This window comes from Meriones unguiculatus, chromosome 8 (genome assembly GCF_030254825.1).
Source record: "Meriones unguiculatus strain TT.TT164.6M chromosome 8, Bangor_MerUng_6.1, whole genome shotgun sequence".
NCBI lineage: Eukaryota > Metazoa > Chordata > Mammalia > Rodentia > Muridae > Meriones > Meriones unguiculatus.
In genome coordinates, this window is record NC_083356.1 from 111,134,474 (window position 1) to 111,161,341 (window position 26,868).

A 26,868-nucleotide genomic window follows, 5' to 3' on the forward strand; every position below is an offset into this window, starting at 1 on the left:
CTGTGTTTAATTCATTCTAAGTTGTCCACCACCAAATAAAGGACTTTTGTTTGCCAAGCATAAAGTTAAAGGTCTCCATTTTTTATTTTTTCCAATTAATCAATAGATGTCAGTTCTTATTTTAACCTTTTTTATTTATCTGTGTTTGTTATGAATGTGTATACTGTATGTGAATGTGGTGTTTCCACAAGTATGTGGGTCCATGTACAGGCATACATGTGCAAGGGCAAGAGTGGCCTGACAGGGGTCCTGTTCTGCCTCTCCCGGCCTTGTTCCTCCAGGCATCTGGGATGCCTCACTGAAGGTGGAAGGCATAGTTTTGCATAGACTTGCTGGCCAGCGCTCAATGATCTCCACGTCTCCACCTATCAGCAGCAGAGGGGTTACAGAAGTACAGGCCATTGTGCTAGCCTTTTTACCTGCTTCCTTTCCCCTGCATCAGCTCTTACCCTTATGTGTCAAGGGCTTGTATCTAGGACATCTCCTCTGCCCTGTAAAACCTTTTGTTAGCTGAGTATAATTGCATTTCCTACTCATGTTTCACTCTGAAGTTATTCATCGTGGTTGCCACATGTGCTACAGTGATATCGATGACTAACAGACAGTATATTGGAGTCACAATGATGCATGTCTGAAAAGAGTTAAGTCCAGCTTTAGAATGTCATGTTTAGGAAAAGCGCCAGGAGGTAACCCACACTCTCAGAGCGTGGCTGGCCACCGCACTGACATGAGTCCTTCTCTATTGCTGGAATTTCAAACTTTCATAGTCTGATGGACTGCTGCTTGATGACGCTTTCTGACTTCTGTGCAATTTCCCACTCATCGTCGCTCTTCACCCGTTGATTCGAGTCACTTCGCTGTAGGGTGAGTGTTATCAGGTGATGAACAAGTGTCTCCTCATAAATTCACATCTGAACACATAATGGATGAGAGGAAAATGTAAATAATTTCTTAGAACAGTATTAAATATAGAGGTGAAGTTATAATAAGGATGGTGCTTTGATAGTACTTAACTGAAGCTCAGGTCTCCTGTTGAACTATCTGTATCCATGACAACCTAACAATTTAGATGTCGAGTTCAATTTCCACCCATCTTACATAAAACTCTCTCCCTCCTACATACTAGAAATTCCTGTCATGTGCTAGCAGCAAACTATACAATTACTATCATTTAAAGTTAAGCCAGTGTAGCTAACCACATGATTTGACAACAACAGTTTAAACAGCTAGAGGACCACTTCATTTGGAAATGAAAACAGAAGTGATGACATGAAAGAAGAGCGGCAGGGAGACCCTCCAGGAATAGGAATCAAAAGAGGTAAGCGAGTAGGTGAGTAGCAAGCTGGAGAGTGGACATAGTGTGATGGAGAGCAAGGTGCGTTTGGTAAAGTCAGACAGTCAGGCTGAGTTGGGGCCACGTAAGCGGCCATCTTCTTCTGTTAGATGAAAGCCAGTCTGGGTCAGCATTTTCCAGGAGACATCTTCATCTACTTTGTCTTTAAAGATATTTTCTAATGTTTTACTTATCTCTTTCAATTTAAGTTCCCAGTTGGGGGACATAATATCTTAAAGCATTTGAAATAAAATTACTTCTATCTTATTATTATCTACTTATTTTTCAATCATAAATTGGCACATTTAGTCCATCACAAGCATTTTTAAGGAGAGCATCAACATCAATTATTAGTGAAAATAACTGTCCTATCTTTCTTCTTTGGCTCTTAGTTAAAATAAAACTCAATATTGGTTTTTATGACATGGCAGATCCAGTTTTCAGAACAGAACCACATGGAAGTTGAAGTCCATTGTGTCCTCTGATAAAACAAGAATCCTAACATTTGTGTCTGATGAGGTGAACCCACCCTGACTAAGATGAAGACTTCTTAGCAGCAGGCCTTCACTGGAGCAGACACAGCTAGGAAACTTGCTTGAGGAAGTTGTCTTCTTCCATGGTTTTCCATTAAGCATCCACATGTTTTATTATTCATCAATGTTTGGGTAAAGTATAACACTGAGATAATTACAAATAAAGCAGAATCTGGAAAGCTAATCAGGAAAATGTCTACAGTTGTTGCTCCCTGATTTGGAAAGATGCTACAAAAGGATTACTAAAGGAACAGCTATTGATTTTTTTCCACCTTGATATTCTCAAGAATATATCAGGCCACAGACAATGTTTCTGTGGTTGATCTCAGATTGTCATTTAATAGGGACTTATTAATATTAAAATTATTTTTTCATGTATGTTACTGTTTTCATATATGTTTCATATAGGACTTGAAAATTAATGTAATTTTTAAAATTTTAACATTCAAAAATTTTATGAACACACTTATATTACTTTGTTGACATTTGTGTTTTAGTATTTTTATGGGGGTAGTATATATTCTGCAGGATTTTTAGACTACTGCCCTTTCAAATCCTAAAGTTGCTTAAATATAAATTCCCATGGCTATTGTCTAAATCCATGGCCAAGAAATGCACTAAATTCTCAATATAAGTGATATTATAAGAAGTGGAGCCTCTGTCGTGCAGACTGTCAAAGCAGATGCTGAGCCTGATGGCCAACTGACAGGCAGAGTGAATGGAATTTTAGGTAAGAAGTGGGAAATAGCAAGAGCTGGAGAGGACAGGGTCTCCACAAGGAGAGCAACAGAACAAGAAAATTTGAACACAGGGAACTTCGCAGAGATTCATACTCCAAGCAAGGACTATTCATGGAGATAAACTAGAACCCTGACAATGCAGCCACTTCTGATAAGAACTGATGGACTAAGATCAGAAAGGAGAGGAGGACCTCCCCTACCAGTGGACTTGGGGAGGGGCATGCATGCAGAAAGGGGGTGAGGGTGGGACTGGGAGGGGAGGAGGGAGGGGGCTTATGGGGGGATACAAAAGGAATAAAGTGTAATTAATAAAAGTTAAATAAAAAATTAAAAAAAGAAGTGGAGACCTAACAAATATACTATTATACTTCCTGTGATTGATGGCAACACTTAAGTGTGGCAAAACACTGAAGATTCTTGGTTCTTGGTGATTCAGTGAAACCACTGGGCAGAAAAAAAATCATGAAGAGAAAATATCCAATATTTCTAAATCAGTGAAGACCACCTAAACACCAAAGTTTGATTTACTTAAATAATTAACAAAAATTTATTGCAAGAGATATATTTCACTGAATTTACAGTTTCAAGGAACATGGTACAAAACAAATAGGGTCATCGCTTTGTCTAAACATTAAATAGGTGCAAATACACAAAGATTAGAAAAAACAAGAGCAAACTTTACAACATAAATTACAGTACTATAAATATATTTTATGTACATTATACATACTCTTAAGACATCATTTTAATATACAGCATATATTGTAGTGATCCTCAAACTATTCAGTGCTTTAGTAATATTATATATCAGAAACTTTGATAATTTATTAGCATCGTTACACGTACAGTAAATGGTTTGAAATCAGTAAGGGCAGCTTTGGCCAGTCTATTCTGTCAGTTACACCGCCACTTTTGCATGTAGGTGAACACCTCTGTTCTTTTCCCTTTGCGGTGGAGGCTAGAAGAGGGGCTGGAGGGGAATGACGGTCGGGTGGGGTGAAAGCAATGAAGGAAAAAGCGCATGGGGCAGGGGTGGGAAGGCCAGGTGGCCGGGCTGGAGGACGGATGCAGGGATGATTGGCATCTGCGGAGCGGCCAGCAGAGCGGGCTGACCTCCGGGGCACAGCCGAGGCCCGACCGTTCCTACGGAGAGCTGAGGTATAGCTGTTCTGGCGAGCGCAGGGACCTGGGGAAGGAACTGTTGGTGTGGCTGGAGCACTTTGAAGGTTCCCGCGGCTGCGGCGGCGGCCGCGGCGGCTGCGGCGGCTGCGTGATGCTGCAGGACAGTGTGATGGATGGTGGTTACCGAGGTAGAGCAGAAGGGCCGCTGCAGAGGCTGCACGGGCGCGCTGGGAGGAGGCAGGGGCGCCGGGGGGAAGGTGATGGTGACCTTGTTGGCCAGCACGTTCGGCTGAAGGATGTGCTGGTAGACCTCGCAGGGCAGAGGCTTCAGCTTGTCGTGGTTTTCCAGCGGGATGAACAGCGCAGGCTCTGGTAGGGCCAGTGGGGCCAGGATTTGCTCGGTGGTCACGAGGGTGTGGCCGCTGACCTGGGCCTCCTTGAAGGGTAGCGGGGGTGGGCGGAGGAGGCCCGAATTGTAGCACAGCCACTCTGCTGAGGCCTCAGCCTTTCCCTGCGGGCCGCCCTCGGCCAGCTCAGAGCGGCCAACCTGTGACCTGGGCTGCGAGTTTCTGAAGTTTCTCTCTGTGTTAGGCACCTTGAAAGGAACTTGCTTTTCGTCACGGTTTGTGGTCTGACTTCTTTGATTGTGCTCAAGCAAGGTGCCCTCGCTGGCGTCCTTTGACGGGGGCCTTGCCACACGTGCAGATGGAGTGAGGTCACCAGAAGCCTGCGGAAGGTCACCTGGAGTGGTCTCCTTTGCCGACTGCTGGCCTTGGCCGCTGGCTTCAGGAGGAAGCGCACTGCAGGGACAGAGCGGCCCTTGGACGTCTGCTGTCTCTATTTGTTCTGAGGACTCCTCAGTACTTACATTTTCTTGTGGTTTTATTTCCTCCTTTCTGTCTTCCTTCACTAATCCATCTCGGTGACTCAGAGAAGAACTGGGCCTCGTGAGATAGTCTGAACTGTCTTTGATTTTCCAAGTTCTTCCCCCAATGTGGAATCTACTTCTTTTTCTCCTTCGTTTCTTCCTAGGCTGACAGGAAGGGACTGAAGCACTTGGTGGTCTCAAATATTCTTCTGTTAAATGATTGTGTTGGTTTAAGCTCTCGTCTGATGAGTAAGAACACGAATGTTGTCTGCGTTTCCTGTGAAATCTCTCTGCTTCATTTGTGAGAGCATTGTAACCTCTCTTGACAGGCTGATTCTGACTGGGGCCTTTCACATCACTTTGAGAAACGAAGCACCTGTCATCCCCTCGACGGCTTGATGTTCTGCCTTTCCAACAGCAGTGAGTTCTGCCCTGTGTCAAATTTTGCTTCTCAGAATGTATCATTGGTGGATTTGCTTGTCCATTTACAAATATTGCAGTTTTTCCTCCATGGTTCTGAGATTCTGTAGCCTCGTTGTTGGATTCAGTGTTCCATGTTGCATTCATTTCCTCATTTTCCCTTATCTGTACAGATGCTGCTTTGGGCCTTGCATCAGATAGCAGATATAAGTCTGGCAATTGCTCTGGACTCATTCTCTGCCTCTCAGGAACTGGTCCCAGTGGGCCCTGCCGGATCTCACCGATGCAACGACTGCCGCTTTCCATTTTGCCGTGAGTTTCAGGCTCTTTGGTTGTGCCCCCATGATGATGTCGACAGAACTTTCTCCTTTTTTTCTTTCTTCTACTTTTATGGAACCAGTGTTCACGGGTTTCCTTCAACCTGATTTTATTGTACTTTTCATTTAGAGTGTCTCGTTTAATTTGATTCCTAGTAAAATTATGTGTTTTTCTGTTCATACAGGAAATACCTTTATACCTCTGACCGACATTTTCACTCTGTCCTAAATCACAACTATTAGACAAAATGTGGCTGGCCGAAAGAGTTGTAGCTTGAGAGTGATCATTTTTACTGCTGCTAATTTCATCATTTGTGCCTCCTCCAACTGCTGCATCATTGCAGTCAGCATCTGATCCCTTGAAAAGCTCCTCCTCCTTCGGTTGAGAAAGGTCATTTACCGTTGGCTTGTTTTTATCTTGATGGTTTTTTAATTTAGTGGACTTGAAGTCAAAGCAGAGTGGATTACAGCTGTATGATATCGATGGCTCTGTGGCTGTGTAAACCAGCATCTCTGACGGCCACTGAAGCACAGTGGAGCCAAGTTTGTTAAGTACAGGTACAAATGGATCACACTGTCTTTTACATGAATCTGGTCTCTTTTGGAACCTTGTGTTTTCCTCAGCAGTACTTGAAGGTGCCAGCAGCTCATGACCAGTTTTATTTCTGGTTTCCGTTTTGGCCACATCATTAATCTCAACTTTTTCCTCTGTGGTAGTCAGTGCTGGTGTGCAGTCATTAGGCACCGTGGGACCTTCTATGACATCGGGGCTGTTACTCACAGGTACCTCTTCACTAACCATGACATCTGCCGTTGATATTTGATCTTCAAATGGTGCTGAATTTTGGCAAGTGTCTGCACCAGAACGTGCGGGGAGCTGAGGTTGGCAAGAGGAAGTGGTTAACAGTGGATTACTTTCACTAGAGGCGTTTTTCATCTCCTCAATCTGAGCAGTTGCTTTGCCGGCACACACAGCCTCTGGTGGATGAGAAGAGTGAGCCTTCTCAGAACTCAGAAGCTCACATGTCGGTGAGGCGAGCTGAAGGTGACAAGAGCTGGGCACAAATCTCGTCTTCCTGCTGAATTTCTCCACACAAGACTCATCGCTGTTCTCAGAGAAGGCCGCTGCCGAGGACTCCAGCTTCACAGAGGCTTTCTTGGGAAAAGCAAACGAGAAGCCGGTCCTGTGTCTGTGGACAGCCTGGGTGTGATCCCCACGCTGGCAACTATTTGCTGTGCAGTTACTTGCCCTTTCCGTGTCCGCTGGGGATGCGGGAACATCTTTCCCTCCCTCTGCACGATGAACCGGTTCTCGCTGGTTGTGAGCTGGCTCTACAGTCTCGCTTGGGGAAACGTCACTGGGATTTTCTCTCACAGTCACAGTCGTGGACTTGAACATGGGGCCACTGCCAGGAGCACTACAAAATGGGTGGAAAAGGCAAGTCAGTGAGAGATTTTAGAAAGTGATTCAGTGACTTAGGTCTTAGACAGTTCAATTATTTTTTAAATTCTTTTAAATTTTTAAATAACAGTATACAGGGCCTTCTTTTGCTTTCAGATCATTGCTGAAACACTTAACTTCCCAATTAACTTTTTCTACCCCATTGGCCTCTTCATGGAGTATCATAAAATTCCCCACAGTAAAATTACTTTAAAACTGAGATATTTTTCAACCACTGATCCTATAAAACAGATACAAAAATGTAAAAGCAAAAGTAAAAAAAAAAAAAACAAAGACAAAATCTTAATTAAGGTTTTACAAAGACTGAAAATTTGGTTCAATGATGTGCTTTAGCCAGTTTTTACCCAGTCTAGGGTTTGTATCAGCTACCTTAGCTAGAGAAAGATGGGAGTCCTTTGGACTTTCTAGGCTCACAATTTATAATTACTCTGAAGTTGTAAGTTATGTTATAATATGTCGTGCCACAGAAAGAATATTACTCACCTAAAATATGAATTGTATTTCATCTGTATTTGGCAGTATATTATAAATGCTGAATTTCGACTTAAAAGAACAATTTGGCTTGTATATAATACTAGAAATCTTCAAATTTTTCCTCTATATAATGATTATCTTAAATTTCAAATTTTTCCTCTATATAATGATTTTCTTAAAAAATGTTTATTTTTAAGGAGTTTCAAATAACCACATATTATGGATGACTTTAAAAATCACTAACACAATGAACATCCATCTTCCCTCTCTTGCTTCTAAATATCATTACCATTTTCTTATGCACAAGATTAATAAGGAATTTATGTGTACGTTGTGTGTCTGTACAGTAAAACTGTGTATTGAAAGTTTTAATAAAGGGAAGTGTTAGACACAGTGCTTATCTCTTATAAATACAGCTTTGTTAATATCTCAGAAGCTATGTTGCCACTTCTATCTCTAAAACATTCTGTTGTGTGGTCATTAGGTCCCACGATTCTTTACAGGCTTGGTTTGCATCACCCCTGCATCCGGTGGCATACCACTAAACAGATCTCATCGCTACAGCTGAGCAGCTCTTTCTCTGAACAGCTCCACACAGGATAAAAAAGAAAAAATACTTCACATTGTTTTAAAATTTAAACTTGAAATTCTTAAATATGTTTTTAAGTCAAAATATTCTGTAACAGTATTTCCTATGAATTAATTTAGTGTGAGATCTTTGTAATAGACAGTAACAAGAGAGACTTCATTTGTGGAGGGAAAGAAGGGCACTTTGCAAAGTGATTTCCCTTTAACACCCCTGCACCAGCCGGGCTTGTGAGGTCTGAATTGTAACTGCTCACACCCAGAGCTGCTAGCTGGGAGAAGCGGGTCAGAGTTTAAGAGCTGTGAACTTCTAAGAGCCCAGTATCGTTTATTCGCAGCAAAACTAATTTCCAGCTGCTTCTGAAGCGGCAGTATCTTCCTGACCTCGTTTTTCAAATTTAGAAGTAATTTCAAAGAAATTTTCTCCAAATTATCATTTTAAAAAATAAAATAAGATCTCAAAAACAGGTTTTGCCAAGAGTCATCTTCAGTCAAATGGTTTGAATTTCATGAAGAAACAGGACAGCTTTCAATTAAGATGGCTTAGATACAAGCCTCTACTGATGTGAAATTTACTTTTATAAGCTGAGATTACAGTAATTTGGGAGTTTTAGTGAAATGTGCATTAAACAGGTATTTGCATGAAATTCAAATTACTCCTCACTTCTGCAGAAAGCCATGAAAACATACATGCCTTTTTCTATGTGCTGGAATAAATAGATTTGTGCCCTTTCTTTCTGACGCCCGCTGCTGTTTTGAGGTGTATTTTAAGAAAAGTTAATGTTTCATTCTTCACTCACCACACACTTTCCTTCCTTAGCTCAGCCAGCCTGTGAAGACGCTGGAGTGCCTTTTCCTGTTTTCTCTCATCCTTCCTGGATTTAGAGGCTACATTTCGAGCAAATTCTCTCTGTTTCAGTTCTTTGAGTCTCTATTAAAAATATGGAAATAATTAGTAGTCTCTAAGTCTAGAACAACTTTAAAGTTACTTTGATGCAGAGATTTTTCAATACATTGACTTTATCAAAGGAAAACATAGCATCAATCCAAACTTGTTTCTCACAAAACTGTTTTCTTCTGCTTTGGTTTGTAAAAATGCCCAACTGAGAAATCATATTACTGTGAAAGGTGCCTCCTCACCTTGGGTATTTTGAAATTGCAACCTTTCTTCTCTTATTGATCATTGCCTCTTAGGAATACTTGCTTAATTTAGAAGATGCATCAGAGGCTTTTCTTAAGCCCATAAATGTAAGCTTCATAGAAACTCAACACATTTATAGATTTTGGGTATAAAATAAAACCTCTTTTATTTGAATGTGTTCTGTACCAGAATATAAAGCCATAAAACCTAGAGCAATTGTTTCCTACTGAAGTGTTAAAAAAAAATTCTTTCTGTCAAATCTCAGGTACTTTTGCCAAATCTCAATCTTAGAGAAAATATTAATTTTGTTTGGAAAATTATTATGTTGAACATTGTTTTTTAATGTGCAGTAAAGAAGATTTGCTTTTCTAGGTTGAAGGTAAGAAAAATGCAAACACACTTGAATAACAACAATAAATAGCCACAAGTATGATGTAATTGAAGGAATACCCAAGGGTTCATGCTGAGTTATTCTAACTCTTGTATCTTTTGTAGATAAAAATATTTAAACAGTATTTTTCTCCATAGTTTATCATGTTCTGAAATTGTGATGAATTGTTTCTTCAGAGAAGGATTCTATAACGAGATATGAAATGATCTTATTTTTATGATGTTGTTGAATAAATTCTCAACAAAGTGCTCTAGGCATGTTAATTGTCCTATACCATAAGACCGGAGTACAAAGGACATACTCAATAGATGTTTATTAAACTTGTCGGTGAATTTCTTATATCATCCAAATCAGGAATTTTCTATACATATCTCAAAACATATTCACTTTGTCAAATGAGTATTAAACTCTGCTTTGTCACAGACTTAACTTTTAATTGTATCCATACAGCATCCTGTAACAACAGTAAACTGTTACACACAGAATCATGTTCAAGTTACTTCTGATATTTCAGTCCATGAATTTTATAGGTAGGTTTATACATTTATATAACACTCTCCTTTATTTCTGTGTTACATTCTTAATACTATTTACATAACAAACATTTCAGGTTTTCTCGTTACCCATAATCCATTTCTTCAGAAGCTCTTGAAGTATTACATTCAGACCTTAGTTAAACCATGTCATAAATGTTAAAGTGTACAACTTTGTCACAAAATATTTGATATCATTGTTTCCAAAAGGCTGACAAATGTAACTATAAATTACAAGATTCATTAACTTGTTTTGGGGTATAAATTCACAATGATCACATATTGATCAATTTTAGAAATCAGTACTTTAGAACATTTCCAGTTCTTAGAAGTCAAGTATATTTATAAGGTTCCAAATATCTAAGAAGTACGACAAAGATTTTTACATCTTTAAATGAAATATTTAGCAAAAGTTAATTTTTTTTTTTTTTTTGGTGCTGAAGCTGAAGGTTTTTATTACATTATTTTTTTTTATTTTTTTATTTTTTCAATGCAGTTTATTCAGGAACATTGAACAATCCTCGGACCCTGGGGAAAGCCAGCCCACAGCTTAAATAGCCTCTGGGTAGCCAACCCAGGCGTGCCACGGGGGCAATGCAGATAGGTCCACATACATGGAAGCAAGCCAGATCCTCGGCCTTAGCCAAATGTGGAGTTGTTCGTGACAGAGAGCACTCACCATCGGGAAGGTGGAAGGCGGAAACCAGCTCCATCTTTAAGGCATAGCATTCCGCAGCTCTCTACAGTTCCCCCTTTTTGTTTTAGACGCATCAGGCAAGAGTAGAGGTCTGATCTCTGATATTAGAAATAAATTGGGACTTTGTACAGATGTTCATTTAGGTGTCATCCACCCAAAGAGCATCAGACCCGTCTGATACCTTTTTCTCAGAGGCGGGACCTGGGGCATCAACCCACATGCAATCAGACATGCGTGCTCGCTTCGGCAGCACATATACTAAAATTGGAACGATACAGAGAAGATTAGCATGGCCCCTGCGCAAAAGTTAATTTTTATATACAGATATAACAAACAGATATAATAAATATTCATAATCCTTGTATATGTTATAGAACATGTGTCATGAAAGAGTTGAACTAATAAGTTTACATTCAATTCAAAATAGAATAATAATGTTTCCGGTCACAGATGAGGTGTGTTATGACCAAGAAGAGAAAATTTAAAATTAAGATTAAAAATTTGCTCAGGTCTGAAGTTCTCTTTTTTTTTGGGGGGGGGGGGTCTTTTCATCATTTAGGTATCAAGGCAACTGTGGCTTCATAGAATGAGTTTCGTAATGTTCCTTCTGTTTCTATTTCGTGGAATAGTTTGAAGAGAATTGGTGTTAGCACTTCTTTGAAGGTCTGGTAGAATTCTGGGCTGAAACCATCTGGCCCAGGGCTTTTTTAGGAAGGGAGACTGTTGATGACTGCTTCAATTTCCTTGGGGGATATAGGGATATTTGATCTTTCTATCTGACTTAATTTTGGTAGATGGAATCTATCAATAGAATTGCCATTTTTTTTTTTTTTTTTTTTTTAGATTTTCAAATCTATCTGACTTAATTTTGGTAGATGGCTTAATTTTGGTAGATAGAATCTATCAATAAAAATGCCATTTCTTTTAGATTTTCAAGTTTTGTGTCATATAGGCTTTTGTAGTACGACCCAATGACTGTTTGGATTTCCTCAGTGTCTGTGGTTATGTCCCCCTTTTCATTTCTGATTTTGCTGATTTGGATAGTTTTCCTATGCCTTTTAGTTAGTTTGGCTAAGGGTTTGTCTATCTTGTTGATGTTCTCAAAGAAACAGATCTTGGTTTCATTGATTCTTTGAATAGATTTATTTGTTTCTAATTGATTGATTTCAGCCCTGAGTTTGATTATTTCCAGCCATCTCCTCCTCTTGGGTGTATCTGCTTCTTTTTTTTTTTTTTTTTGTTTTTTGTTTTTTTTAGGGCTTTCAGTTGGGCCATTGAGTTGCTTGTATGAGATGTTACAAATTTCCTCTTGAAGGCACTTAGTGCTATGAATTTTCCTCTAAGCACTGCTTTCATTGTGTCCCACAAGTTTGGGTATGTTGTACCTTCATTTTCATTGAATTCTAGGAAGTCTTTAATTTCTTTCTTTATTTCTTCCTTAACCCAGCTGTCATTGAGTAGCAAATTGTTCAGTTTCCATGTGCGTGAAGGCTTTTTTCTAATTCCATTGTTGTTGAGGTCCAGCTTTAGTCCATGGTGGTCAGATAGAATACAGGGGATTTTTTTCAATCTTTCTGTATCTATTGAGGCTTGTTTTGTGACCAACTATATGGTCTGTTTTGGAGAAGGTTCCATGAGATGCTGAAAAGAAGGTATATTCTTTTGAGTTTGGGTGAAAAGTTCTATAGACATCTGTTAGGTCCATTTGAATTAGGGCCTCTGTAAGTGGCTTTAATTTCCCTATTTGGCTTCTGTCTAGATGATCTGTCCCTTGATGAGAGTGGGGTGTTGAAGTCTCCTGCTATTAAGGTGTTGGGGTCGATGTGTGACACAGGGGTTTTTTATGAGACTGTTTCTCCAACCAAGGACCATATATGGATATAACCTAGAACCCCTGCTCGGATGTAGCCAATGGTAGCTCAGTATCCAAGTGGGTAACCTAGTAAGGGGAACAGGGACTATTTTTTGACAAGAACTCAATGGCTAGCTCTTTGACCTCCCCCCACCTCCAGGGGAGGAGCAGCCTTGCTAGGCCACAGAGAAGGTCATTGCAGCCAGTCCCAAAGATAACTGATAAGCTAAGGTCAGATGGAAGGGGAGGAGGACCTCCCCTATCAGTGGACTTGGAAAGGAGCAGGGAGGACATGAGGCAAGGAGGGTGGGATTGGGAGGGAATGAGGGATGGGGCTATGGCTGGGATACAAAGTAAATAACCTGTTATTAATATTAAAAATAAAAATTAAAAAAAAAGCAAAAGCAAAAAAGATTGCCCAGCAGCTGTGCATGGTGGTACATGGTGGTAATCCCGCACTCTGGCCAGCCTGCTCTACAAAGTGAGTCCAAGGCAGCCAAGGCTACACGGGAAACCCTGTCTTGAAAAAAGTTTGCTCACACACTGACTAACAACCTTTTTGTTTTCAAAATTCTATAAAATAATTAAATATTTTATACATATTTTATACACATGTCCATCACCAGATAGTTTTTTGAACATATTAATTCTGTAATCAAATTGATCAAGCAGTCCTTTCTTAACATTTTAATACTTTCCAAACAGCTACACAAATCTTAGGTTTTTTTCTTACAGTCCTTCAAATCATCTACACGTTTGTATTTTATCACTGTTGAGTAACATTTCTCTAAGTTTCAAATTTGACAACTAGTAATGCTATATTGCAATGTTTAATGGGAAGGTTGAATCATTTTCAAACATATGTGTCTTTGGTATTTCTCCATTTACCTCTGCTATTTCTTCCTAAAATTTATTAAGGAAACATACCTTGTTGAGTCTTACAATGTTCACAAAGCTTTCCTTGAAGAAAACTGAAAATAAGCAAATAAGATGCACTTGTCCAGAATGATTACTACACAATTGTGTAAAAATCAGGATTTCTTAGAACCTGCATAGTCTACGATATAATACTCAAGCGTAGTGGTGTTGCTGTTTAAGCTTCCCAACCTTCAAGTCTGCCTGAGGTAGCTGTGGTAGCATATATTCATTTACAGTTACCTAGGAGCCCTCTGTTTCACAAGTGCTATTCTGAGGACATTTTAAATATCTGTGACAATGAAGAACTTTTTCTTTTTCTTTTTCTTTTTCTAATGTGGTCAAGAGGGACGGATGTTGGCGTGTATAAAAATGTTATTTGTATTGTATAGTAGATACTAAAGTCTAACTTGACATGGATGAAACAAATGGCTACAGGGATATGGATAGAAAAGGAACTATTTCAAATACAGTGATGAGGAAGGGCACGTTTATTGTAAAACTCTGGTTTCGGGACAAATTCAGCGCCTTAAAGTAGCTCACATTTACAATTTGTTAGCATGCTTGCCATTTCTCCAGTCAAACTGTTTTCATCTGGACATATGACTGGGAAAATCTCTCTTGGAGATCTACAAATTAATTGATATAATTTTATTCCTGTAAGGGATAGGGCTAAAATAAAAAGCCTATAAATTTTATAGAACCTTTTCACGATTTGCCTTGTAAGATGACAAATTCTTCAGGGTCAACAGTGATGACTCTTCATTTAACTAAGATGGACTCTTCTATGTTGTAACATACGAATCCGCCTCATGAATTTGATCAGTGAGTATTAAGTCAACGATTCCATCACTAATCAAGAGTATTGTATGAGGCATGACTAATTAGGAATCAACCTATGGTATTTTCACCATGAGATTGTTTATTCAGATTACAACATTAGAATAAAGATTGGTAGGGGGTGGGAACTAAGCTGTAGAGATACTTCATCAGTTAATAAGAAACACTTTGAAGCAGCTAGAACAGTCACAGAACAATCATGTCTAACCTCAGACCCATAGTTACTTGATCACAAGTCTCATTGTTGAAGATCTGTTGATAACGCTAATGCCCCTTGGCTGTTAGTTCACGGGGAATCAAAGAAGAGCGCCCGTGCTCAGAGATGAACACTGCGAACGTAGCAAACACGGTGCCTGGGATGCAGTTGCCATTTCTAAGCAGGTCGCTGCGGCATCCTGAGGCACTCGAGGAGGATGTTGATGGTTGTGAATCTTTCCAGGGGATCAAATATCAAGCAATGTGGAGAAGCAGATGAAGACCTGAACACTTCATGTCCTGAGTGAATATGTAATGCTTGGTGTGGGCGTGATTACCTCGTGGACAGACCCATGAATAAATTGCAAATCCTTCTTCTTCTGTCCCACGTGTGTCAAGTCTGTGTTCTGAGAGAAATACAAAAGCTTCCCTTCTGGAGGTGTTGATAGTATTTATAAAAAATGTCCTTTGTTGGAACATAGTCTGATGAGACTGATGCATGGTGAACAATGCCTTGGGAAACTGTAAAAGAAGCTCCAGGAAAAAAAGCAGAGTTATTTTTTTTTTTTTTTACCTCAGGTGCATTTTATTCCCTGGAGTGTTCTTGGATGTGTTTTAGTGCCTTCTATGAGAAATATTTACATTAAATTTATGAGACATGTTTATTCTTGTTGGGTGTCAGAACATACTTATAAAACCCGTCCCTGTCAGTGTACCCTGAGTCAGGGTACACTGCATTGCTTTCATGCTTTCTCATATATAATCTATAGCATTTGCCAGGCGGTTGTGTTTAAATCGGTTTATCCTGAGAAAGTTTGGGAAAGGGCTGGTCTGTCAATATTTAGTATGTGTTTACTGACTTTTATGTCCATCTTTTCCTGAACTCAAAGAATTTTCATTGGATCATTGCTTTCTTTCTTTGCTATTTTCCTGTACATAAGTACACTGAAACTGAAAGTCTACAGCTTTGGAATATGGTCAGCCCGATAATTTTATGTCCTTAGATCCAAGGTTCAACACACAAGATCTTCACTGGTTGGCTGAAAATTAATCATACATCATAGCTTTCTTCCCCTGGATGTGCATAGCCAGAAGATTGCTTTCCTACAGAGACTGATCCAACGAAGGCTAGCTAAATCTGCCTCGTTGATACAGCTGTACACCACAGACCCTGCATCTTTGTTGATCCAATGTAATAACCTCATTCTTGTTCAGCTGCATAGAATAATCCTGCCTCTGCTTAACTCTATATAAGAAACTCTCTGAGCTCATGGGGTACTTTTATTTCTCCAACAAAGAGACAAATCCATACTCAGATATTTTTTCCTGTGCCTTTGCTGTGCTTGTGTTTTATTCATTCCTTCAAAACTGCCAATCAGGTCCAAGTCGCTAAGGCCATGTAAAGGATGTGGCTATAACAAACCTGGGTTGTTTATTTTGCTTGAGAAAAGAAAAACCCAGGTCTAAAATTATATACTATTATATGAACTAAGGCCAAAAGATCTACCGTCTATCTATCTATCTATCTATCTATCTTTCTTTCTTTCTTTCTTTCTTTCTTTCTTTCTATCTATCTTTCTTTCTTAGTATCTATCTATCATAGTTTATAAATTATATAGATAGATGTTAAACAGATAGATAATGATAGAAATAAATATCATCCTATTTAACACAGATTTTCACATGAAATGAGTATCCTAAGTTGATATTCGTGGAGTCCATTGTAAATTGTTTACACACACTTCTGTTTCATTAATAGAATTCTAATTTAATCCTCCTTAACTAACTTGTCAGTAAAAGTCTATGAATTAGGAGAACCTATTTTCTTTTCTTTTCTTTTCTTTCTTTCTTTCTTTCTTTCTTTTTCTTTCACTTTTGAAGATGGGAATTTTATTTCCTGTTCATCAACCTTGATGCTTTGTCACTACACTATTTAATTGTGATTCTAACAGGACAGCCAGCAATATTTCATTGTTAGGCTATCCTTTTGGCAAAGAGCATAAGGAATTAAAAAAAAAAAGTCAGCCCCAAAAGTTATAATTAAACAGTAGTGACACTAACTATTTAATTTGAAAATAAATAGTCCAAACTGTCCCTCCATAGTTCTTTTCAGCTCTATTTATTCTGGAATGATATTTAAAGTTTTCTATAACATTTATCTCATGGGACATACTTCCAGTGACCTCCTACTCCTTCTCTTCCTTCTTCTTCTTCTCTTCTAGGATAGAACTAGTCAGTATAAAAAAATCCATTTACAACATTAGTAAAAAAAAAAAACAAACAAAAAACAAAAAACAAAAAAACAACCAAAACTTCAAGTGTTTTCCTTCCCTGGGTAAGATGATCAAACCTCCCCCTGAAAGACAAACGAGATGGACACTGGAAGGAGAAAACAGGAAACAGGACAGGAACCTACCACATAGGGCCTCTGAAAGACTCTGTATCAAAGCAGTGTATCAAAGTCTCAGCAGATGCTGAGACTAATAACTAAGCTTTGCACAGAGTGCAGGGAATCTCATGAAAAAAAGGGGAGACAGTAAGACCTGGAGAGGACAGAAGTTCCACAAGGAGAGCAACAGAACCATAAAATCTGGCCACAGGGCCTTCTCTGAGACTGATACGCCAACCAGGAACCATTCATGGATATAACCTAGAACTCCTGCACAGATGTAGCCCATGGCAGCTCAGTATCCAAGTGGGTACTCTAGTAAGGGGAGCAGGGGCTGTCCCTGACATGAACTCAGTGGCTGGCTCTTTGTTCACCTCCCCCTGAGGGAGGAGCAGCCTTACCAGTCCAAAGAGGAAGACAATGCAGCTAGTCCTGATGAGACATGATAGGCTGGGGTCAGATGGAAGGGGATGAGGACCTCCCCTATCAGTGGACTAGGAGAGGGGCATGGGAGGAGATGAGGGAGGGTGGGGTTGGGAGGGAATGAGAGAGGGAGCTACGGCTGGGATACAAAGTGAATAAACTGTAATTAATATAAAAATAAAATTTTAATAATAAAACATAAGTAAATCATTATGTTTCCTTCAATATATCTGCTAATAGTTTCATATTTCACTGTTTTGTATTAGCCACTGTTACTCTTTCCAAAAGTTTGAACTGAACTTTGGGAGAGCTGTTTTTATCAAAAACTATTTCAGTGGCTTTTTAAATCTTAAGTATGCTTTTTCCCTTAGAAAGAAGTAACAGCCACAAAGAATAAGCATCTCCATTTTCTAAATCAATTCAGCGTTCTTGAGATGCACTGTGCAGAGTGATCTATTAGAATGTTAGCAAATACATTTTTTCCAGAGATGGTATTCTACTGGATGTTATCAGACTTCAAGGTGTAATTTCTCTCTAGTCATTATTTAATCAATGGCATTATGCTGAGCGATACTGTAGAAGTCTCTTTATATTTTTTTCAAATTTAGTTTCCCATTACTATCATGAGTGTGTATCACTTGGACTTTTCTCCTGGCAGCTTTAAAAGCATCTAATCTCTTAATGGCATATCAGATCTGAACAATATCTTTCCCCAAGGCCTCTCATTCTTTAGATTCCATTAACTCAAGGTTCTCTTTGTGGATAAAAACCTCATTCTAATTCTAATATAAAAGTCTTGGCAATCAGTGTGTGTTCTGTCTAAAACTGATTTTCCAACTATGAGTTCATTTTCTTAAGTGCTGGATCGGAAGTGTCTCCTCCTTTGTAAGTGCTCATGAATGCTTATCAAATTGAATTGGCACAGGGTGGCTGTGATTAACTTCCTCTTACAATAGGAGGCTTTGAAAATTTGCTAACAAAAATCTGGATAAAATCTTTAGTAGTAGAGTGAGGGCAATAGAAACTTGATTGTGAGCGGCATGGACATGATCATTTTCAAAAGCCACAAGTCGCAAGAATGAATGAAAATGAAGGATGATTGATTTATGGCTCAACTTTATAAATACATATTATGTCTTTTATTACCAAAAGTGTTAAAATACTTTTCACATCTTTGGACTGTAGTGCCATTAATAAAAGAGCATAATGATATCATACAACATATATATATGCATATATATACACATATACATATATATGTGCATATTGAAAGTGTGAAAATATGCATGACAAATTTATCTTCATAAGGTAAACAATAATTTTACTTTAGCAATTAAACAATATTTGATTATTTTGTTGTATTAGGACTTTTAGTTGACTAAGAAGAGTACCTGAAAGTTAAACTCACAGACTGAGATGAATTTTTTTTTTTTTTTTGCCATTACATGAAGTTCTTTTTTTTTTCTTTCTTTTTTTTTTTTTAATGCAGTTTATTCAGGAACCTTGAACAATCCTCGGACCCTGGGGAAAGCCAGCCCACAGCTTAAATAGCCTCTGGGTAGCCAACCCAGGCGTGCCACGTGGGCAATGCAGATAGGTCCACATACATGGAAGCAAGCCAGATCCTCAGCCTTAGCCAAATGTGGAATTGTTCGTGACAGAGAGCACTCACCATCGGGAAGGTGGAAGGCAGAAACCAGCTCCATCTTTAAGGCATTCCGCAGCTCTCTACAGTCCCCCCTTTTTGTTTTAGACACATCAGGCAAGAGTAGAGGTCTGATCTCTGATATTAGAAATAAATTGGGACTTTGTACCGATGTTCATTTAGGTGTCATCCACCCAAAGAGCATCAGACCCGTCTGATACCTTTTTCTCAGAGGCGGGACCTGGGGCATCAACCCGCATGCAATCAGACATGCTCTTCTCTGGGTCGAAAGCGGCTGACCCTGAATGCAGTGCTTAGCCTCGCATCCTGAGCGTATCATTTTAGCTTTTTATGGTATCCAACCATGCTTGGGGAGAATGTCCTGCTTCAATGGCTGTAAAGGCCTGAATGATCATGGCTGCATCACACTGTTGTGAGACTCTAATCTTGCATATATACCACAGGCAAACCAAGGAGACCAACACCAGAAGGCCTGCTAACGCTCCCATGCCCGCCCATTCCTTCAGATGATTCATGGCTGCAGCAATCCATGTTGATAATCCTGTGGCTAGTCCTGCGTCCACTCTGGTAGAATTTACTGTGACAATGGCCACTCTCAGCTGCTCCATCGTAGTATCGAATTCTTCAGTCCAATTACCTAAAATATAGCTCGACAATTGTTTAGACAGATTTGCAGCACAGGAAAAATTCTCATGTTGTATGCTAGTGACTCAAAGTCCAGCATACTTTCAATGACAGCCAGATTGAGCGATTTGCCATAGGGTATCAATTTGCTCCTGCATGAGGTCAATCCTCTGATTGAACACCATCAAGCTTCCTTTTAGTTGAGCATTAATTCCTTTATGTACAACTAAGGCATGAGCTACATTGGCTAAATGATTGTTCAGGGTCTGAGCAGTCTGCCCAGTATGACTCATGGCTAATTTTTTTAAACAGAAACAAAAGCTATTCTCTACCTTATGTTCATCCCACATATCCATAGCAAGTACATTATCGCAGGTGTTTGCAGCACCTTGGAATAGTCATCAGATAGCAATGTATCTAATAGGGCTGATTAAATCAACTTGAAGTTTCTATAAATATTATCTTTGAAATTTACTGCTGCAATACCACGTGTTCTGCTCTGAATTCAATTCTATACCAGCAACACTAAACAGACACAGAACTTTCCTTGGGAGAGCTAACACTCCATTTTGGCTGGCCAGTCACCTGGGCAAGGGAGCAGCACCCAGGAAGAGTCACTCACCTAAGGAGATGCTGGGGAGAAGGGGCAACTACTCGTCTCCCCAGTGAAACAATGTGTTTCCCTCCCAGAAGCCCTGCTCTCTGTGTAGTCACCCGTGTACCTGAAACCAGACAGCTGTGAAAACTCGCCTGCTTTTCTGAGTCACTCAAAGAAGCATAATTTATTCTTTCCCTTATTTTATTCAATCTCCTTTTTCCCTTTCAGATACATGCCAAAGCCTGACTATGCTTGCTTGGACACTCCAGGCTTTCTCACTTTTTATCTATAAAGTTATTCCACATTTTTTTCTACCATTTACAAAACACATTCTTTTTGTTCTTTCTCTTCCCTGTGTCCTTCCTTCAGGAAGCTGCCTCGCCTTAAAGCTTGCCTGCTCTGAACTGTTTGTTTTGTTTTGTTTTTAACTAAACAATTGTCATCATGTTTCCTTCACAGCCCATTCTTAAATTCATTCATTAAAAAGACTTTACTCCTGAGAGAGGACCCGAGATTCACTGGAAAAATGTAGTAGCCCAACTGAAGCTCCTCAAATTTTCTCTGAAGAGTCTATATTGAGGTATTAACTGCTTGCTGAAGATGTATTTTCTTCTTCTTGGTATGGTTCATGAATTAGCAGGATACCACAAAGATTGAGGAGAAGGATGGGAAAAAAGTACAGTGTACCCATTATTGTTAAATGTAGAAAGTTCTTAGAAGAAGCTGTAGATGGGAAAGAGAAAATGACAGTAAAACCTTTTCAGCTGTGGAAAAATAGATGAATAAATAAAGGCGGCCTGAGCTGCCTCAGTGCCAGAGTGTGTGAACAGAAAAAAGAAAGAGTCTATGTTAACCTTCAGAAATACATGTACTTCTACTCCTTTCACTGTGCTTCAATTTTTAATGAATGGCTATCAAACTGATATACAACGTTGATTCTGATAAATGATTTGCAAATTAAAGATTAACAAATGTTTTTCCTCTTTTTGTAAACTAAACTGATGTAACCTTAGAGGCCTTGTTTCAGTCCTACTTAGTAATGGTGAATGAAATTACCCATTTAGATATCTTCCTGTCCCCGTAGATATCTACTATTGATAAAATCTCCAAACCCAAATTATGTAAACTACATGCATTTGTATTCCAGCATAAATAAATACTAGAATGAAGAACAATTCTACAAATATTCATATTTATGTACACACATATATATGTAATACTTTTACAAATCCATCCTTTATTCTATGGCATTAGTCTTTCATGTGGCATTAGTTGTCTTCCATATGTAAGTATATATAATTAGTCTAATTTGGAGATTATCTGGGGTTACTAAGTGTTAATATCCATCTAGTGGGTAAAGATATGTACAGTTAAAATTAAGCAAGTATAAAACATGTTAATAATGAAACTTTAGTAATTATAGCATAGACTATTACTATACTTATTAAATATTGATGCATTTAGAAATGCCTTAAGATCATTGTCATAGTGTATAAAGAAAAAGAAAAAACACAAATAACGGTTTAGTTACCAGTAAATTAGCAGTAAAACACTCACTGGTAATCTTGTAAAGAATAAAAAAAAATATTATTTGTTATGTTGTAGATATAAAAATACAAGTTTACATTCCCACCAGCAATGGAGGAGGGTTCTCCTTCTCCACATCCTCTCCAGCATATGTTGTCGCTTGAGTTTTTGATCTTAGCCATTCTGATAGGTGTAAGGTGAAATCTCAGGATCATTTTAATTTGCATTTCCCTGATGACTAAAGATGTTGAACATGTCTTTAAGTGCTTTTCTCTCATTTGATATTCCTCTATTGAGAATTCTTTGTTTAGCTCTGTACCTGTTTTTTAATTGGATTACTTGATTTGTTGGTGTTTAATTTCTTGAGTTCTTCATATATTCTGGGTATTAGACCTGTGTCATATATAGGGTTGGTGAAGGTCCTTTCCTAATCTGTAGGCTGTCCTTTGTTTCTGCTGACAGTTTCCTTTGCATTTTAGAAGCTTTTCAGTTTCATGAGGTCCCATTTATTGATTGTCGCTCTTAGAGCCTGTGCTGTTGCCAGCTTCAGCCCCAGCTGTTTTTGTTCATCCACCTTGAATGCTGAAAGGAACTCTGAAGTTTCTCCACAGTGCCCTGTTTCTTGGGGAATAGATGTGAACCAATATCATCTTAGTCATCAGAATCTACTCACTTTGGGACTTGCATCAGCCTTTCACTCCTAAAACTTGAAATTTTCTTCACTCTTTTCAGGCAGCACTGTGTCCTAATACCATGGTTGAGTAGTTCACCTTTGCGGTACACAGAACAGGTCAATACCTGAAGACCCCTATGGGAAGGAAAATTCTTCTCAGGTGAGAACTACAAGCAAAAAGAGCGGCCACCAGGAATGCCAGGATTGACCACCAGTTGGCAGCAGGGTGGCTACAAGCTTTGTGTGAGGAAGGAATGTGGAGGGGTCTACATTGAAAGGCTGGGGCTGGTGCTGATGGGTAATTCAAACTCGAAGGAGAAATTGAGAATATTTACTGGGTTGAAGAACACTGACTGTTGATATCTCTAAGTTTTGCCCTATGTCCTGGTAAGGCGCATCTTTGCTATTTGATGATGCGGCGCATTGTTCTCACTGTGTCCCAGCTACTTGGTCTATCTATTGGCCACTCTACTAATCACTGGTCAAGAAGATGTAAGAGGAGGACGGATGCTTCCTTTGTCTTCATCACCGAGTATGGATGAAACTGTTGCTGACTGCATTATAGCAACCTTCTTGTGAAGGTTCAAAGAGAAATTTGAATTAGATCAGATGAGGTATTGTCTTCATATTAACAAGTATTCCAGCAAAATGCAGCCCTTTCCGACCAGAGAAGCTGTCTTTTTACCATGCAGCTAGAATCTGTTTGACCACTGAACCATGCTGATTGGAAAGAAAACAACAACAACAAAAATCTTTTGACTCTATGAGCCAGTTCTTCATTCACCTGTGATTTTAGAAGTAGGAAAATATGATTGGGGCATAGGGAGAGAAGAAGGAGGGAGGGTGGGATTGTGAGATGAGGGAGGGGCCTACAACTGGATACAAAAGTGAGTAAACTAATTTATAAAAAATAAATAAATTTTTTAAAAGACTGAAAAAAATACATCTTATTTTCCTATTTTCGACATAAATTGTCACCTTTTTGACCTTAATACGCCTCATCAAAGTAACATCAGATAAATAGTATTCAAACCCATACATAGATGGTACAGTTTGGATAAATGCTAAGCATTTTAAAATATCCTACTTATTGTCCTTACTCCAGTCTATAACATTCTTAGTTGCTGGTAAAAACACTTACATGTCTTTTGCATTCTAAGATTCCACCCTATCCCTGAACAATACTAAGTTTTCTAATAACATATACAATTGAGCTTTGAAGCCAAAATTTGACACGTCCTATTATATATATTTTCCATTGATTTAGGACTAGTAGTTGATTTCTGATGACTCAGATCCTGTTTCATATTATTTATTACCAGTCTAATTGACACCTCTGAGTCTTGTCTTGCTCTCCATCCTGATCATTAATTCAGGATATCTATCTGCGTCTCTTCTTAACTTGTGCCGATCACCAGATTTCAAATTTTCTTTCTTTCTTTTTATGTTTGAATCACACAGGAGGGTAAAAAAGTTTTCCTGGCAGAATTGATGAAATATTTAAATAAGAATATTTAAATATTTTGAATATGTAACATTTAAATAGTAGTTTGGTTTACTAACAAGCGATGCTTATACACAGTCTTGTAGGAATTTAATTTGGCATTGGCTGAGTTTCAAATCAGCAGAGGGAGAAGTTGCCCCAAGAATTCTTTTTCAGAGTCCCTAATTTCTCTTTCAATACATTTTCTGCTTCAGCTTTTTGCCTGGAGAAGAAATATTAAACAGGGAAATCTGTCCATTTTCAATGTTTTCCTCTTCATTTCCGCTGGCTGGCCTTAAAAAACTGGTTTTGGATCCAGAAGAATGTTTTCCTGTATCTCCTAGATCATAGAAGGACATGGGTATTGTTGAAAGTAACAAGAGCAGTAAGCTCTGTGCTGAGCTCTATTTTCTTTGTGACCTTGGGATCATATGACAATCATCTGGGAGGCTTCAATGCAGATAGTAAGATACGGGCCTACACCAGATGCTGGAAAGACGTTTTGTTATTATGCATGTGTATTGTTACTTTCTCACATGTTTGAGTTTGCTTTTGGCTTTTCAAGACAGGGTTTATCTGTGTAGCCCTGGCTATTCTGGAACTGGCTTTGTCTGTCCTGCCTCTGCCTCCAAATACTAGGATTAAGGGACTGTGACAAGACTACTCAGCTTTCTTACATGATTTGAAAATTGAGCTAACAATTAACTTTCTTTGTTCTAAACCATGTTTGTCACTTGAAGACTATAAATACAGATATAGTCATTTCTATAGATGTCAGAAGTATCATTAAATATATTGATATTCAAGAATTTCCTGGTACCAAAGCCACATATTATGAAAATGTTAGACTTTTATAATAATTAGCAGAGTATAATAAAAAGAAAAGAAAAGGGTAAGGTATGCAGCTCCAAAAATATTACCAACAAGGTTAATAAAATAGTATGAAAAAGCCCTATTTGGATATCTCAGAGAATTAAAGTACTGCAGTACCTGTCTAATGACAAGGGTATGATTTGCAGAATCTGCAATTAAAAATAGAGATGCTGCAGTGTACATCTGGATTCACAACATTCCAAGACCATGAGAAGCAGGGAGAAGAATCATCAGCCGGCTTTTGGTCTCCAGATTCACCCCTCATTTCTGTGGGACGTCCTTGTCTCCGTGTGTCTGCTATATGAGTGTGTTTTACTGCCATACTAAAATTCCTTATCACCCTGCACAAAAGTAAAATCCAAGTGGATCAAAGATCTTAACATAAAACCAGTCACACTAAATCCGTTAGAAGAAAACATGGGGAACAGACTTGAACTTACAGAAGACCACTTCCTGGACAGAACACCAAGAGCACAGGCTCTAAGATCAACAATCAACAGATGGGACCTCATGAAACTGAAAAGCTTTTTTAAAGCAAAGGACATGGGGACAAAACAAAATGACAGCTAACAGACTGGGAAAAGATCTTCACCAACCCTACATCTGACAAAGGGTCAATATGCAGAATATATAAAGAACTCAAGAAATTATACACCAACAAAACAAGTAATCCAATTTAAAATGGGGGGACAGAGCTAAACAGAGAATTCTCAGCATAGGACTATCAAATGTTGGAGAAAAACTTAAAGAAATATTCAATGCTCTTAGTAATCAGTGAAATGCAAATCAAAATTACTCTGAGATTCCACCTTATACCCATCACAATGGCTATGACCAAAATCTCAATTGACAACACCTGTTAGAGAGGATGTGGAGAAAGGGGAACCCTCCTTCATTGCTGGTGGAAATGTAAACTTGTACTATAGGTTAATAAAACCAAAATAGTGATTCATTGGGTTTCAGTAATTAATTCACAAAACAAAACTGGTATAATCCACTATATTATTCTATTGTAATTTTTTCTTAAAGTGTGTGCTAATTTATACTTTGAAGATATAAACCTTGCCCTTCTGAATGATGACTCAGCATCTTCCCTAGGGTTTTCCTTATTGTTTAGCTTCTTTAGGACTATAGAATTTAGTATGTTATCCAATATTATATGTCTAATATCTACTAACAGAGCCCAAAAGTCTGGATCTAAGGGGGCCTACAGAGACCGATGTGCAAACCAAGGACCATGCATGAAGAGGACCTAGACCCTGTGATCAGATCTAGCTCATAGGCAGCTCAGACTCCATGTGCTTCCCTAATAAGGTTAGAAGGGTCTGTCTCTGACATGAACTCAGTGGCAGGCTCTTTAATCACCTCCCCTGGAGGGTGCAGCCTTCTCAGTCCACAGAGGAAGATGATGCAGCCACCTCTGATGAGACCTGATAGGTCAGATAGAATGGGAGGAGGACCTCCCCTGTCAGTGGACTAGGAGAGGAGCATAGGGGGAGAGAGGAAGGGGAATGGGATTGGGAGGACATGAGAGAGGGAGCTACAACTGGGATTCAAAGTGAATATATTGTAATAAATCAATAATAAAAAGATACAACCTTTTTTCCAGTCATTTTTCCACTGACTGAGTTAAACCTCCATCATAAAAATATGTCGAGTGATAATGTGGAAAAAAGAGAACAGACTTTCTTAGTTACCTTTCTAGTGCTGTGACAATACACCATGACCAAGACAAGCTATAAAGGAAGTCAGTTAGTTTGGGGCTCATGGTTCAAAAGTATTAATCCATGGTTGCGAGCAGGAAGCAGACAGACAGACCTGCTGCTGAAGCAGTAGCTGAGCGCTGGTGTCTGACGCACTAGCAAGAAGGAAAGGGAGAGAACCAGGTGGGACAGCTTGGGCATTGCAAACACTCACGCTTACTCCAACGACCTACCTTCTAATCCTTCCCAAACAGTTTCACCGACTCAGCACCAATCATTCAACCACAAGTGTCTGTAGATGGAATTTTCACTTAAACTATTCCACAGATTAAAAGCAAGTGTGGCAAGGTTCAAAAAAGAGCCTCATTTGAAATACTGAAAATAATACATCTGTCTTAAATCAGACTCTAGCTCAAGATAATTCTTACCATTTAGGTGTCAAATTAATGAGTGGTTTAAAGAAGAAATATCAAAACATGGAGCTAGAGAGA

At 38.9% G+C, this 26,868-nt stretch overlaps 1 protein-coding gene and 1 non-coding gene across 2 annotated transcripts in view; one reads left to right on the forward strand and one right to left on the reverse strand.

The window, feature by feature from the left end:
• Positions 1-810: 810 nt before the first annotated feature.
• Znf804a (zinc finger protein 804A) overlaps positions 811-26,868 on the reverse strand; it is a 224,851-nt gene continuing 198,793 nt past the window's right edge. Inside the window, exons 3-4 of the mRNA XM_060390384.1 lie at positions 8,655-8,785; positions 811-6,751 (exon numbers count right to left, since the gene is read on the reverse strand). Coding sequence (XP_060246367.1) covers positions 3,565-6,751; positions 8,655-8,785 — 3,318 coding nt within the window. The 3' untranslated portion in view covers positions 811-3,564. The remainder of the gene's footprint in view (positions 6,752-8,654; positions 8,786-26,868) is intronic.
• On the forward strand, positions 10,851-10,957 carry LOC132656187 (U6 spliceosomal RNA). The gene has a single exon (XR_009594110.1). It is a non-coding gene; the product is annotated as a U6 spliceosomal RNA (small nuclear RNA).